The sequence below is a fragment of the Chamaea fasciata genome, unplaced genomic scaffold (assembly GCF_029207755.1).
Source record: "Chamaea fasciata isolate MVZ Bird 193981 ecotype frontalis unplaced genomic scaffold, bChaFas1.0.hap1 SCAF_1, whole genome shotgun sequence".
NCBI classification, from domain to species: domain Eukaryota; kingdom Metazoa; phylum Chordata; class Aves; order Passeriformes; family Sylviidae; genus Chamaea; species Chamaea fasciata.
The window spans coordinates 101,750,206-101,764,480 of NW_027094086.1; the positions used below are offsets into that span (position 1 = coordinate 101,750,206).

The following is a 14,275-nucleotide window of genomic DNA, read 5'->3' on the forward strand; positions in this document are numbered from 1 at the left end:
CCAAAATTTTTGCCTAAGAGCCTCTGACTGTAAATTTATGATTGGAAAAAAGGGGAGTGGTTTACACTCTCCATTCCAAGAGAAACTCCAGCTTTTACCTGGCAAATTCCTGTCTTCCCAAAACCAAGACACTTCCTAAGCAGAAAAGCTCAATTATTATTCTTCTTGAGAAATCTTCACCAGCACCTACATATGTTACAAACCAGTGCAGAAAAATGAGATTAGTTAATCTTAGTGCTATCACCTTGTAATACAGTTATACCATATGCAACTGGGTACTGTATTTCCTTTTGGCAGGAGGGGAAAAATAGTTTAGTATTGGAATAAAATACTTTGTAAAAGTACCTGAACCAGATAAGCAGCAGCAGTTTCTTTACATTCATTTTGGTTTGTGGTTGTCCAGTATGGCTGCTCATGCATCTTCTGATTAAGAAATGTGATTTACCAGAATGAAGTACTCTATTACTGCAAGTAATTTTGGTTCAGTCTTAAGTGACTTTTATTCAGACTTGTTTTTCATTCAATACAGAAAGTCAGTTCCTGCTTATATCTTGCAACAGCTTTACTGTCTTAATCCAGTGAAATTTTGTAGTAATTTGAGTCGTGTCAGATCAGAAAAGGCAGTTGTAGCTGATCTTATCACTTGATAGCCATTGTCCACAGCAAAGGTTTGTCTGTCTCGATGGTCACAATTCCAGAGTTGTCATATGTGTTGGAAGTACTGATGAGTGTTCCAAACTTCAGCACCTGGTTAGCTGTGAAAAGCAAGGAAGAGACTGAGTGGTTCTCTACAATAAAAGCACACGAGTGCATTTGTTTTGAAAGACCACTGCTCCCACAAAGAACAAAAAAGTAGCTGAATAAATCTAAACCCCGATGAACATCTATTTAGAAAGCTTGTATGAGATTTTTCAATGACCTGAAGAGGCAATAAATTAATCCTCAAATTAACAATTTGAGTTTACAGCAGATTATTACAAAAGCAGTTTGTTGGATAATCCTCAGAGTTTCACATCTGGAAATTTGTATTTCATTAGGATCAGTTCAAGTACCAGTGCTAGAAAAGGTATTTAAAGTAAAACAAAGAAGATCTTAATGTAGTTCCAAACTTGGGATTTGCTTTAGGTCAGCAACAACCCTATAATCTTTTAAAACATGAATAGTCCTAGAACAAAGGCCAGCAGTTAAAAGTGATATTATTTAACAACTTTGAATTAAGGGACTTGTATCTTCTGTTTCGTGTGAGGTAGGTGTTTGTGTACATTAGAAACTACGTGGCATTACTCTAACAAATAGCAAATAGCAGTTTAAGTTCTACCTTTTGTTCCCTTTTTGAGATAGCATCATTTGTTGCAAACATACCAACTTCCACAAAGGCATTCTAGAACTACTCAGTTCTGTGTTAGTCCTTGCTCACAGAAAGGTTCAGAGCAAGAACTCTAATACTGTCCTTTGCTTTAGCCTGTAAAACAAGCCAAATGACAGCTCTTACCCACTGGCACCTCAGAAAAACATCCATGGAGGATACGAGAGCTGCAGCTGGGGAGGATTGTTCTGAAGATCAGCAAGTGTGTGTGACCTATCAGAATTGCCAAATTGTGCATTGATACCAAAGTAAAAGTCCTCTGGATTTGCTATTAAGCGACCCACTGCAAAGGAAGATCTATCTCCCTGTGGTCAAAAGGAGTGCAAAACTTAGTAAACTATTTTGTGATTTGCACAGGAGATGCATTTTCCAGTGCTGGATATGAACACTGGCTATAGTAAACTTGGGTGTAATGCATTACTAGAATGCATGTTACACTGTCTACCCCTTGCTGGAAGCTGCACAGGAGGAACTGATCGTGCCAGTCTATGGCTTCAAAAGGAAGGACATTTGAACAAAAGCCAGGACATGTAGCTCAGTGTCTCTTCTGCCAAATCTGTACTTGCTGCTGCTTATTCCTGCTCCTACACTTGTTATTCGCTTGAAGTGAAGTCAGCTACTAGCTGAATTTGTTGGAATGAGAGAGTAACACCCAAGTTTCACTACTGCAAAGGGAAGAGTCCTGCCATTTGAAGTTCAGGAGCTGGGAGCATAACTGCAATGTGGTACAGAAATCCAGCAAAAAGAAAAGAAAAAAAAAAAACCCCAGTACTAGATCAATTGGGTACCTAAAATTAAGGTGCTAGATTCTCTCAGGATGCTTTTGAACACACAGCAGTACCAGGCAGGCTCCTAGACAAATGCCAGGATGAATAAGCTTTGGTGTTAGCCTTTAGAAGACACAGCAGAAGCCATAGGGGCTGTGTCTTGCCAGAAAACACAGATTTCACCGTTTTCAGGTAAACAAGTCATTTAATGCTGAGGTAACACATGGGTAGAGTTCCCTGAGTAAAAATACTCCCAAAATAATGTGTTAAGTGCTGTGGTCAAAGCTATGAATGTTTCCAGTCAGTTTTAAGTGGGAAAGAAGCTTAAATACTTTAAAACATTTTCTGACGCACAAATTACCTTGTTTTGGTTACTATATATTGAAACTTGAAGGGGGTGGGGAGGAAGAACTTTGTTGATGAACTGCTGTATAAACCCATTCATTTACTATCATTTATTGCTTCTTTCTCAAGACTCAGAATAATACTTAATGTTTCACAGCTTTGCATATAAAATAATAGCTCTGCGGAAGGCAAGAATTAACAACAACATGGCAGCTTAATGAAACAAAATCTAAAGCAGTATTTCTTAGTGCATAAAATCAAGTGAAAATGAGGGCCTTCTTTTCTGCTTTCAACAGAAAATCTTGCCCACTAGATGGAGCCTTTAATCTTTCTCTATCAGGTTTTCTGCTGGCCAAGGATCACAGTGTGAAATGCTGAAATGAAAAAATGCAAAACCTATGAAACAGTACTGCTGATTCACGTGGCCCAAATGGACCAATTCCAAGCCCTTGATTTCACAACCAGCCAACATTTCAACTAACATAATTAAAAATGCATGTTTTCCATTCAATAAATGAACAGTAATTAATGTGAAAACCTAGGTTTGAGCTGGTAAAGGAAATAAGAGGGTGTGCAAACCTACTGCTGCTAGGAAAACTTCTGCTGTGTCATGCATTCTGATGGAAGTTTACAAGGTCAAAGAAGTGGTAAGTTTTATCAGCTCACACCTGATCCATTCCCTTTTTTAAAAATGAATTTCAGTCTTATTTGTTAAGTCTTACCAAGAACTTATGTCTTGGGGGAAAAAACCCCAACCTATTACACAACATGCATTTTCACTACTGAGATTGCTTTTCAAGATACACATTCCAAAGAAAATCACCTTTTTAGTTTCTACTATTTAGCATTTATAGTTTTGCTATTATTGGGTACCAAATCAAATTTTAATGAGGGATGCCACACTGTGACTAAAAAAAAATCCAAATCTCAAAACCCCTAGAAATTCTATAATTTTATAATTAAAAGAAATCTTATTTTGGATCACTGAAAGCTTTCTTTTTGACTAATAGCTGCCTCTTGTTTTTTGTGAAAACTTTAGAGAGTTGATTTGGATAAACTCATAAGTGATTAATTGAAATACTCCCCAGCATTAGAAGTTTTGTTTAGTGCTTTGGTTCCAGTCAAACTGTGTTCACTGATTGTTGATGAGAAAAAATACCCAGCTCCTCCATTGTAGCTATACCTTTTTTCTCATTGCTCTCCATCTATCAAGTCAGCAAGGACTTCACTACTAAAAGGAAATGCTGTTCTTGCCTTTTTTTGGAGGGGGAGAAGGAAACCCCACCAATATCCCCCCAACCCCAAACTCCCCACCCACAAAATCTGTCATGAGACAGTTTTTTTATTGTGTGTGTCTTATGTTCTTATCAGTAACAAATTTCTGTCAGATGGATTGCAGCATACCACTTATTCAGACCTCAGTATAGGCATGGAGAGGACTGACTTTGATAAGGTAGTGGAGGAATGTTTTTGTAGCAGTTTTTGTTCTGTTTAGATGGTGTTTCAATCTGCCACAGTTTGAGAATGTTGGACATGATTTAAGAGAAGGAAACTGAGGGCATGTAGGTGAGCTTCCCAAGGGAGCATAATCACAAAAATAATTACTTTTTAGACATCTGTTCTGCTGACCAAACTACATGACAGAAGAGATCTCAGTAACCACAAGACTGGAAATTTCCACTATTTTATTGCTCTTACTCTGATAATTTAAAAAATAAATACAAAGCCTAGGATGCCATATGAAAAATGTTAATCTCAGAGGTAAAATTTTGAAAATTCATGAATCTTATGGATGCAAGAACAATATTTGGAAATGTTAACAGAATGCACCCTATAGGTAATTAGATTACATAAATAACCAAAAACCCCAAACCTAAAAATTATTTTAAAATCTCATCCTATTTATACCTCTACCACAGTAGGGAGTTATTTTAGTGTGGCTGGTACCTAAGCCTTGGTTGCAATCCTTGTGCTGCTGGCTTTCAGCCTGGAAACTGAGAAATAGTGTGGCCTAGTTATAACTAGATTGGAGGTCATCATGTTAAGTGCTGCAAAAACACTCTCATCATCAGGTAATTCCTCTTAATGATTGTATTCATGATCTAGCAGACTTATAAACATAATTTCTATGTTCCATTGTACTATTTAGGACACTTATAAGTTCAGTCCAGAGAAGAGAGCTTATCTATCTAGAATATATGTATATATATATATCAATCAAGGTTTCATGTACATCTTATAAGCTGCACTTAAGCAGTGCTTGAGGGAGGCATGTACAGACAAAAAACTTCATCCTAAACTTGTCATATATGGCAAAAACAAATCATGTCAGGGTCTCACTACTGTTACCACAAATGACTAAGGACAAAAACTATCATGTTAAGCATGTCTCACATTGACACCGTGACATGTATGCTACACTTCCTTTTCTCAACTGTGTCTCAATTACTTCGTGAAGTATGTGAAGTCACACCTTGCTGGTTTCCACCACTGAAAACAGAAACAAGGAAAGGAATGCAACCAGACTGGCGCTTCTGGCATGGATGTGGGGAATATTAAAATAATTAATTATTAATTAAAAGCCATGAATGTAATCCTCTTCTCCCTAGGCAAATGCTGGATCAAAATGATAGAAAATTAAGATCAATAAGCTGAAACACAAGCTAAAGTGAAATATTGAATCACCATTTGGTATCCTATTACAGTTTATCTGGAGAGGATTTCCCTGAAGTTCTGTGTTAGGAGCAAAAATCTGCATTTAAATGGAGATATATTAGTAATGCATGAGCTAGTATTTTGCAGGTCACCCTGTGTCTGCAGAACAGCAGCATTAATTTTGCTATTTAAAAATAAAAATCCCAAGTAGTTTGTGGACTGATTTTCCTTTCATTCCTCCTAGGTTTACACTTGTGCTTAGGCCGACTTCACTGGAGTTAATCTTGATTTACACTGACGGATACAAAGGAAAAATTGGGTGCTTGATCTCTGTGCAGTGGGAACTGCAAAACTGGAAGTTGCAAATAACAGTAATTTACAATAAAACATGAACTATTTTCAATACTGATACAACAGAAGTACCATAAAGGCTTGCTGAGTCTGCTGGGAGGGGCTGACTAGCCTGGCAGTCATATTCCCTCAGGGCCAAGGGGAGTTTTGAATATGCAGAAATTGCATTGGGCATTTTTTATAACTATTGTAACTTTGGGTACCTGCTTTTGTGGCACAGAACAATGATTTTATAATCTCAATGCATTCCTTCAAGCAGACTTACAAAAGCATTGAGAGGATATGGGAGGAAGGGGGGTCAGCAGGCAGGGCCAGGTGGCTTTTCCACTGGTTCAGGTGCTGGCAAAGACTCTTGGCCAGGGCTCTGCAGCATAGCTTGCCTAGCCTCCCACTGGGGGGAATTTAGGAGGTTACAACAAGAGCTTAAAAGCTGTCAAAGCCTCACAATTTCATTTAAAAAGAGAAAAAAGTATATTAACAGAACCCTGGATAGAAACCACCCATGTTGAGAGAGCCTTCAGAAATGCAAATGAATGTCAGAAGTTTTCAAATTTACTTCCAGCACACTTTTTTTTCCCACATATTTTTTCCCAGCTTTGTAATGGTGGTACTGTAAGAATAGCTCGAAGTCTTCCTGTCACATCACCTGCTTGGTGGCAGTTTAAAATGATTAGCTCATAAAAATGATGCTAGGAAAGACTGTTTTCTACACTAAGGTCTCTGCTGCTACTACTGCTTCACCAAGATCAACAAGAATCATTAACTGTACAGAGTTCCTACAGCTATTAGCAGCATTTTAGCACTACCAATAAGATGTACTTCTGTGTTTGTTCAAAATCACTTTAGTATCTTAACTTAATTAAAGGGGCCTAGAAAGTTAGACAAGGAAACTCTACATACTGTTTTCAGTAGTGCCTTTCTGGTCTAAATGTGATAAAGTTGAAAGAGCGGTGATCTAACCAAAACATAAAGTAAGTCAGGGAATTAGCTGTCTCAAAGACTGTTTCACTAACCTAAAGGCAAAGCCAGGCTACGAAGTAATTTTAAGAATTGGGTTTAGCCAGTAAGAAGTAGGGTGTTTACTTAATTTTTGATGCTTTCCACTAAGTTTGTGTAATGTTTCTCAAACTACTTACAACTCCGAGGTGCTGTGCAGGTGACAGGTACTATTAATAATAGTGTTAGAGCACTAAAGAAACAGCTGCAAAAATGTAGCTTCAGTTTGACAGTCACTGCTGTAGAGGTTTTGCATATAAACTAGACAAAATAAGTTGTTGCTATTTTGGTCTGTCTCTACTTCATGTTGTGAGATAAAGAACACTATTCTCATGAGAAAAAGGGCAAGAGTAATACTGAGATGCATCAGCTAATGAATTGTCTTACTGCTAACTTGTCCATAAGACACCTCATAGCACACATCATCCTATTTTGCTGTCATCTTTAGAGGCATTACTTAGTCACACAAAGCTGAGGATGGCAATCTGGTGCAACACTGAAACCTGAGATTAGCTAAAAACAATGGTGTTCTGTCACAGCATTTAGGTCTGAAGCTCTGGTTTTGACATGACAGCAAAGAACCTAAAAATACTTGCTATTTTGAAAGCTGCTACACTGTCAAGTTGATATGATTCATGTAGCAGTGAAATCTACTGAATTTGTTAGAGAAAGGTATCCAAATGATCCTAGCAATTGACCACAGACAGTGCTGCAGAACTGAGTGAAATTCCCCCTATATTCCTCATGACTGGGCTGTTGGAGACAGGGAAGAGAAATGGGAAGAGGAAGGAGAGGGAATCTTTTTCTCACCTAAACCTCAGGGCTAGGTGACTACGTCCATGTACTCAGGCTTTGAAAACATAGCACCAAAAAGTGTTTCAACCCAACCAGATCCAGGACTGACCAAGATCAAAAAGTCACCTCTAGCTACAATAATTTCCCAGCACTTATAAAAATTTTCCAGCACAATATAAAAATTAAAAAAAAAAAACCCTCTCTCACAAACCCCTATATATCCTTCAAGGTTTTAAAGTGTGATATTAGTTAACCAGAACACAATGTTAATTATTTTCTCTTCTATTCTTTGGACTCCTGATAAATCCTGTCACATTTAGATTACTATATTTGCAAGAGGAAGTAGTAAAAGGGAATTTTAAAGCACATTCATAATACTAGTTTTTTCAGCTTCTGCATGCATACTATTGTTCCCATCATTTGCAAAACATGTGCAGATACAATGATGATTTCTGTATCAATCAAACTGGGCCTGTAGGTAAAATATTGGTATATGGATATTTGCTCAGTAAATAACTACACATGTTGGGTGAAATGGGGATCTCATTCAATCCCTCCATGGAGAACGGCAGCAATGCCATAAATATATTACAACAGTCTTGGCCAACTGCTTATATCGCCTACCAGTGTGTAGGAAGAGTCCTCGACAGCAAGTCTCCCAAGAATTTAGCACTTCTCTGCGTTCTGTGATGGGGATATGATTTTCCTAAGGGAGTTGATCTAAAGCCAGTTCCTACCCACCCCTGAAAAACAAATTTAAGCAGGCTGTCGTCTTATTGCTGCTGCCAGCACTAGCTCAGCACCATATCCAGAGTCCTGTTCTGCTGCACACATTGCATTATCACTGGGCATCAGTGTCAAAATTAAATTAAATATGATTTGACACAGCTCTGTGAAGTCTCAGTCCTTAACTCCAATGTGCAAAGTTACAATGGCAAAGATCAAAGTAGACCTTCAGAACTCTGGGAGGCTGTATTGGGTTTGTGTGGCCAGATTTTGGCGGGAGCAGCTACAAGGGTGACTTCTCTGTGAGCAGCTGCTGGAAGCTTCCTCCATGTCCGACAGGGCCGACACCAGCCAGCTCCAGAGCAGATCCACTGCTGGCCAAGGCCAAGCCTACCAGAAATTATGGTAACACATCTATAACAACAGATTTAAGACAGGTAAAAAAAGTTTTTGCACAGATATAACTGCAGTCAGAGAGGAATGAGAATGTGTGAGAGGAGCAACGTCAAAGATACCAAGGTCAGTGGTAGCTGAGATTCCCCTGCAGGCCGTGGTGCAGATCATGGTGAGGCAGCTGTGCCCCTAGAGGGATCTGTGTATACCCTGGAGGTCCATGGATACACAGAGATCCATCTGCAGCCTGTGGATGAGTCCCACGCCAGAACAAGTAGATGATCAAAACAGGCTGTGAACTTGGGGTAAGCCCACAGGGATCTGTGGACCCATGGAGAGGGGAGCCCATGCTGGGAGCAGGTTTCCTGGTAGGCCTTGTGACCCTGTCGGGGACCCACACTGGAGCAGCGTGTCCTTGAAGGACTGTACCCTGCAGACAGCACCCACGCTAGAGCACTTTGTGAAGAACTGTAGCCTGTGGGATGGACTTGGAGAAGTTTGTAGAGGATTGTCTCCGTGGGAAGGACCCCATGCTGGAGCAGGAGAAGGACTCCTCTACCTCAGCAGTGGCAGAAACAATTTGTGATGAATGAACCGTAACCACCATTCCCTGTCTCCCTGCACTGCTGCTGGGGATGAGGTAGAGCCCAAGAAGGACGGAGAGGCAGTGGGGGAACAGTTTTTTTGAGATTTTATTTCTCAATATCCTGCTCTGATTCTTTTAGTAATAAACTAAATCAATATCCCCAAGTTCAGTCTGTTTTGCCCATGACGGTAATCAGTGAGTGCTCTCTCCTGGTCCTTATCTCATCCAATGAACCTTTCACTATATTTTCTTCACCCTGTCCAGTTTTGGATGGGAGTAATAGAGAGGCCTTAGTGGGCACCAGGCATACAGCCAGGGTCAAACCACCATAGAGGGGTCCAACACATTGTATATTTAAACCCTTCTCCTGCCAAGTCCCGCCCCCACCAGAACTGACCTAGTTCACAGCTGTTCCATTCAGACTCCTGGGTGGCCCCCAGGGAGCCCCACACTCTCTTGACCACCAAGAGTTACTTTCTCCAAGACCTCAATCAAGCTGCCAGACCAGAGAGACTATTAACTGTGCCAGAATGGTGGATCTGGTGCTCAAAGAACTCCTCTGACCACAGGGAGGCAAACAGCTGCCTTCACCTCTGAGCAATGGTCAAGGTGCAGAAAAAGATACGTGCTCTGCCACACTGAATCCCAGGACAACTGTTTGCATTATGGCCTGCTCAGGGCAAGGGCATCGCCAGGCTTGAAAGCAAGCTGCAGCCCCTCTAAGCTGCTAGCACAAATAACAAACTTCAATCAAATTAAATCCCTGACAAACAATTTTATTATGCAAGCTTTAACAGCGAATGGCACCATTTCCTAACAGAGTTTTATGTAAATAAGGTATTACATTTACAAAAAAAATGAAGAGAACAAACTGGAATATTCATCCTTATGTACAAAAGGCACCATTAATAAAGCAGCTGTGCTTTTGTCTAAAACATTTCTCTGGAAGGGGGTAATTATTATTTAAAAAAACCCACACTGATCTGCTCCTGACAGCTCACAAGGTACATGTTCATCTACTTGCTCTCCCTGACGGCTGATCTATTCTAGGCACACATAACTTGCTAATAAAGACTATCATACTTCTGATAGAAAAGTAATTCCATTAATCTTTACCCTTCCTAGCAGCACTGCTTCCTTTCAGTATTGGGGTGGGGTGCTGTATAAGGTTTCTAATATGTGGTTATCTTCACCCCTACTATTGCTGTGCATTACTTAGAATTTTAGATTGCTCTGCTTTCTTGAGAAAGAACAATTAGACACAGATAGCATCACCCTGAGGATGAAGCGAAAGCAATTACTTCTGTTACAAAATATCCCCCTAGATCTGCATGTGAACAACTAAGCTTTTTGATTTTTAATTTTAATACTTTGTCTTTCTATTAACAAACAATTAATATGATTACTAACACCCTATGTACCTCTAATGTCTATACTATTTAAATTACAAAGCTATTACTGCTGCTTATTAATTCTATTCCATTGATCTTCAAACTTGCATCTTGAACTTACAACATTTGTTGACATTCATGGAACTGTGGCTCCTCCAAACTCACTCACTGGAGTCCAGCACCATTTATGTGTTACAACCCTTGAGACAGAACATGAGATTCAACAGGAGGCTGCAAGCTACACTGTTTATAGTTTAGAGGCACTCAATTGGATTAGATGGCTCTCCATGTCCTCCAAAAAATAAAGGATTGCTTTTGAAACAGTGCTGTCCATTGCATCTTTCAATCTCCCTTCTAAGTTTTAAAGTCAGCCTTTTAGAAAACAAAACAAAACAAAACAAAACAACAAAAAAACCCCCCTCCACAACCAACAAAAATGTAACTTATGACACAGCACTGCCTGTTTTAGCTAGTATTACCCACTTCTTCCACTTCACTCAGCATTAGAGCCCTATGCTTCAGGAAGGCCAGGGGAGGGGTATCTGCCATGTACATGAACCAGTAAGTCATTGCATATGGCTCATTTAATGTTCCCGGCTGTTTGCTTTTACAGCGGTTTTTTTGGGGATGCAAGGTTAAGATTTGATATCAATGCTGCTGAATACAAACAGCTCCTATATAATGTTTGTCCCAAAATGAAAAAAGGGATTTGTCATTAGAGGCAAGTCCTAAGTCTCATTGACTGTCAAAAACTTCATTCAAGTGGAAAACTCGCTACTGAGAATCTGTTAGCTGGCTGTGTGCACTTTCTAAAAAATCTGATTGATTTCCCGTAATGATTTCCAATATGAGTAGTGCTCTTCATATTGGTGTGCTTCCTCCTCCTGACCTGAAAAGCCTTTTTAGCCCTGCCCTCCACCCTCTTCTCCCCTCTGCAAACTGCCTCAGCTACTCATCCCTCACATTCAGAAACATGCCATGCACTTCCAGGCCCCCTGCAAGGATTCAGTGGCTTGGAGGACCTTTTCTTTGGCTCCTTCTCTAGGTAGGAGTGCCTCAGCAGGGCTGTAGTAAGCCTTCTGCCAGGGCTGAGAGGAAGGAAAGGCTTCTGCATTAATCACACAGAGCTGTGTCAGGCACTGCCCAGGCCGGGTGGTGTAAGCCCTTGGACCTAAAATGCAGAGGCCGAATGCACCACTAAATTAATGTAGTGCTACGTGGTACAGTCAGAGACATTAAAGTTTTAAGAGTGCAATTGATTATATGTAGCTCAACTTTCAAACACACTGGTCAAGATGGATTGCAACAGTCACGCCATGGCACAGTGATGCATGTCAGCAGGCTCTCAGTTTTACTATACAGAGGACTTGACATTGGCTTTTAACTTCCCAATAAACCACCCTAACATACTGCAAGAAGTGGGAAGGAAAAGGAACTACAAATCTAACAGTCACATGTAAAATAAAAGACTACACCAACTACACTACAGCTTGTCTGCTGCCAACAGCACTTGGTGTTAAAAGAACATGATGGCTGCAATTGCCAAGAAAGGAGATACGTCCTCAAACAGCCTACTTTTTTAGGCTAGTACAGCTTCCATAAGGTAGATCTGTCTTTAGCCTAGAATGTTCCTTATCTTACCTGAAATTACTGTCATCTTCAAACATTTGTAATTCGTCACTAATGATCAGTGTCTGGGGGGTACTGTAGGAGAAACATTCCTATCAACAGCAAAGAAAGCTACCTTTCTGATTCATATTTTGAACTCAAAATCGAAGTGGTGAGACACTGGAACAGGTTGCCCAGAGAAGCTGTGGATGCCTCATCCCTGGAAATGTTCAAGTCCAGGTTGGAGGGGTTTTGAGCAACCTGGTCTAGTGGGAGGTGTCCCTGCTCACAGCAGTGGGGTTGAAACTAGATGAACTTTAAGGTCTCTTCCAAACCAAACTGTTAAATGATTCTATGAAACATGATTGTATCTTATTTGACATTGCTTTTCCCATCCTGGCCATTTGTTGCATTCAATATTTTCCACTTTTTTTTTTTGTTTGTTTTGTTTTTGTTTTCTAGTCATTTTAACAAAGAATATGATACCTAGCAGAATTTCATTGACATAAACTATTTCACTGATTGTTTAAAATCACTAGATGTGAAATATTTTTTTATTTTGAAGATATGGAAAATTTTGCTGAAAGCAAAATTATCTCAGAGGAAAAGAAAACTTTAAATTACTATTACAAACTTCTGTTAGTTCTAGAAACCATGCTAGCTGCTTAAATTCTTCTTAAACTGACAACTTCCTTAAAAGTATTGAAAAGGATAGAAAAAATAGCACTTCTTTGCCTGTACTATTCTAAACATCTACAACATCCCAAACCCATTCCATCTCTCATGTCTGTGGGATTACAAAGTAAACCGGAGTATGTAAGAACATGGTGACATATCTGAAGATTAATCCTCAGATATTTCAACCAGAGTAAGTGCTTTTTAAGTTTCAAGAAGTCTCATAGGAAGTGAGACCTACAGCTCTATTCCACCTCTTGGAAGACGTGAATATAGGCACATATTCTTATTATCACAGTTCTAGAAGGATATTGTTACGTATCACTACAAGACATCCAGGGACAAGGAAGAAGTTGGTGTAACCCTGAGATAACCCCCAGAACCCAGAGATGTCTCATATGAGCTTTGAACCCAGCATGAAACTTGGTGATCTCTGAACTGATACATCTACTTTGTAATTTAAGGCATGGCCACCTATCAAAAGCTGTGTCTCTTCCAGAATAGGCAGCACTGCTCTTCTAGAAACAGGCAGGCTTGTTTCAAGACCACCCAAATAACATCACATACGTGCCCACTACAAGGCAGCCTTCATGAGACCAAGGGAAGCACTTCACTGTGAAGCCCAAAATCAGGAAGAGAAAGTCTGGTAAAAGCTTAGAGCTTACTAGAGAGTGGGTTTAGAAAACACCAAGTTAAACACCAACCTTTCCCGGAAGAACTGGACAGTTCTGTACAGAACAGATATTGATAAGGTTTGCAGCACTGAGGTCAGGTCATGGCAAGAGGTTTATCATGTCACAGGTAAGAGTGGAACCTGGATGATACAGATTTTCAAGGACTCATTTATAGGTACTTAAGCATAAAAAAGACCAATAAATTATCATGTTTAAAAGCTGTGAGCAAAAATGTAGTTATACAACTTCTAATATCATTGGCACCCAGGGAAATAAATCTCTGTTGCTCTGAAAGGGTATCCATAAATAGCCATAGCATTCTCCAGCAAAGCACAGGACCTTTAAGGAAGGCCAGAATACTGCAGGAAGCTCTTACTCAATTATACCTGAAGTCAGTCAGCCATGAAGGATGCCTTACACAAGTCTCACACAAAAACTATACTGGAAATGGACTGAGAGGTTTGAAAACAATGTTTCAGAACAGAAAGTCCCTCAAATCTATCATTTTGGAAGAGGGAAGGAAAACTGCCAAAGATTTAAAGAAGAAAAAACATGCCTTGGAAAGCTTGCCTTGTTGTAGCTGTCTAAACACACTAAGTGCAGCTTGCTGCCTAACCTCTGTTGCCACAGGTAAACAAACACTCCTGTTAAGAAGTTTTGCTCCCTCTCTTGAATCATGGACTTCAGAAGTCAGGGGATGCTGAACGAAACACTGTAATTTGTATAACACAGAATGGACAACATCATTGATGCAGTGTAATGAGCCATTTCCCCTCTCCCTACTGTGATTAATGGTGTGGACAGGAGGTCTGCTGGCTGAGCTCACACACCATTCTGGCCCTGGAGGCATGGCCTATATAGAGCACTGTGCAAAAGCTTGCATGAGAGATTGGCAGGCAGAGGCAGCTCTGGGAGCCTTTGTTATTGTCCAGTTTACTCTATCCCGA

At 40.0% G+C, this 14,275-nt stretch overlaps 1 protein-coding gene across 7 annotated transcripts in view; it reads right to left on the minus strand.

Moving 5' to 3' along the window:
• Positions 1–422: 422 nt before the first annotated feature.
• TPK1 (thiamin pyrophosphokinase 1) overlaps positions 423–14,275 on the minus strand; it is a 303,572-nt gene continuing 289,719 nt past the window's right edge. For 3 of the 7 annotated variants that reach the window (XM_066175673.1, XM_066175845.1, XM_066175938.1), the window contains one exon: positions 424–755. In XM_066175673.1, coding sequence (XP_066031770.1) covers positions 640–755 — 116 coding nt within the window. In that variant the 3' untranslated portion in view covers positions 424–639. Of the gene's footprint in view, positions 756–14,275 lie in introns of all 7 variants that reach the window. The other 4 variants (XM_066175456.1, XM_066175753.1, XM_066175583.1 and 1 more) reach the window with 4 other exon arrangements.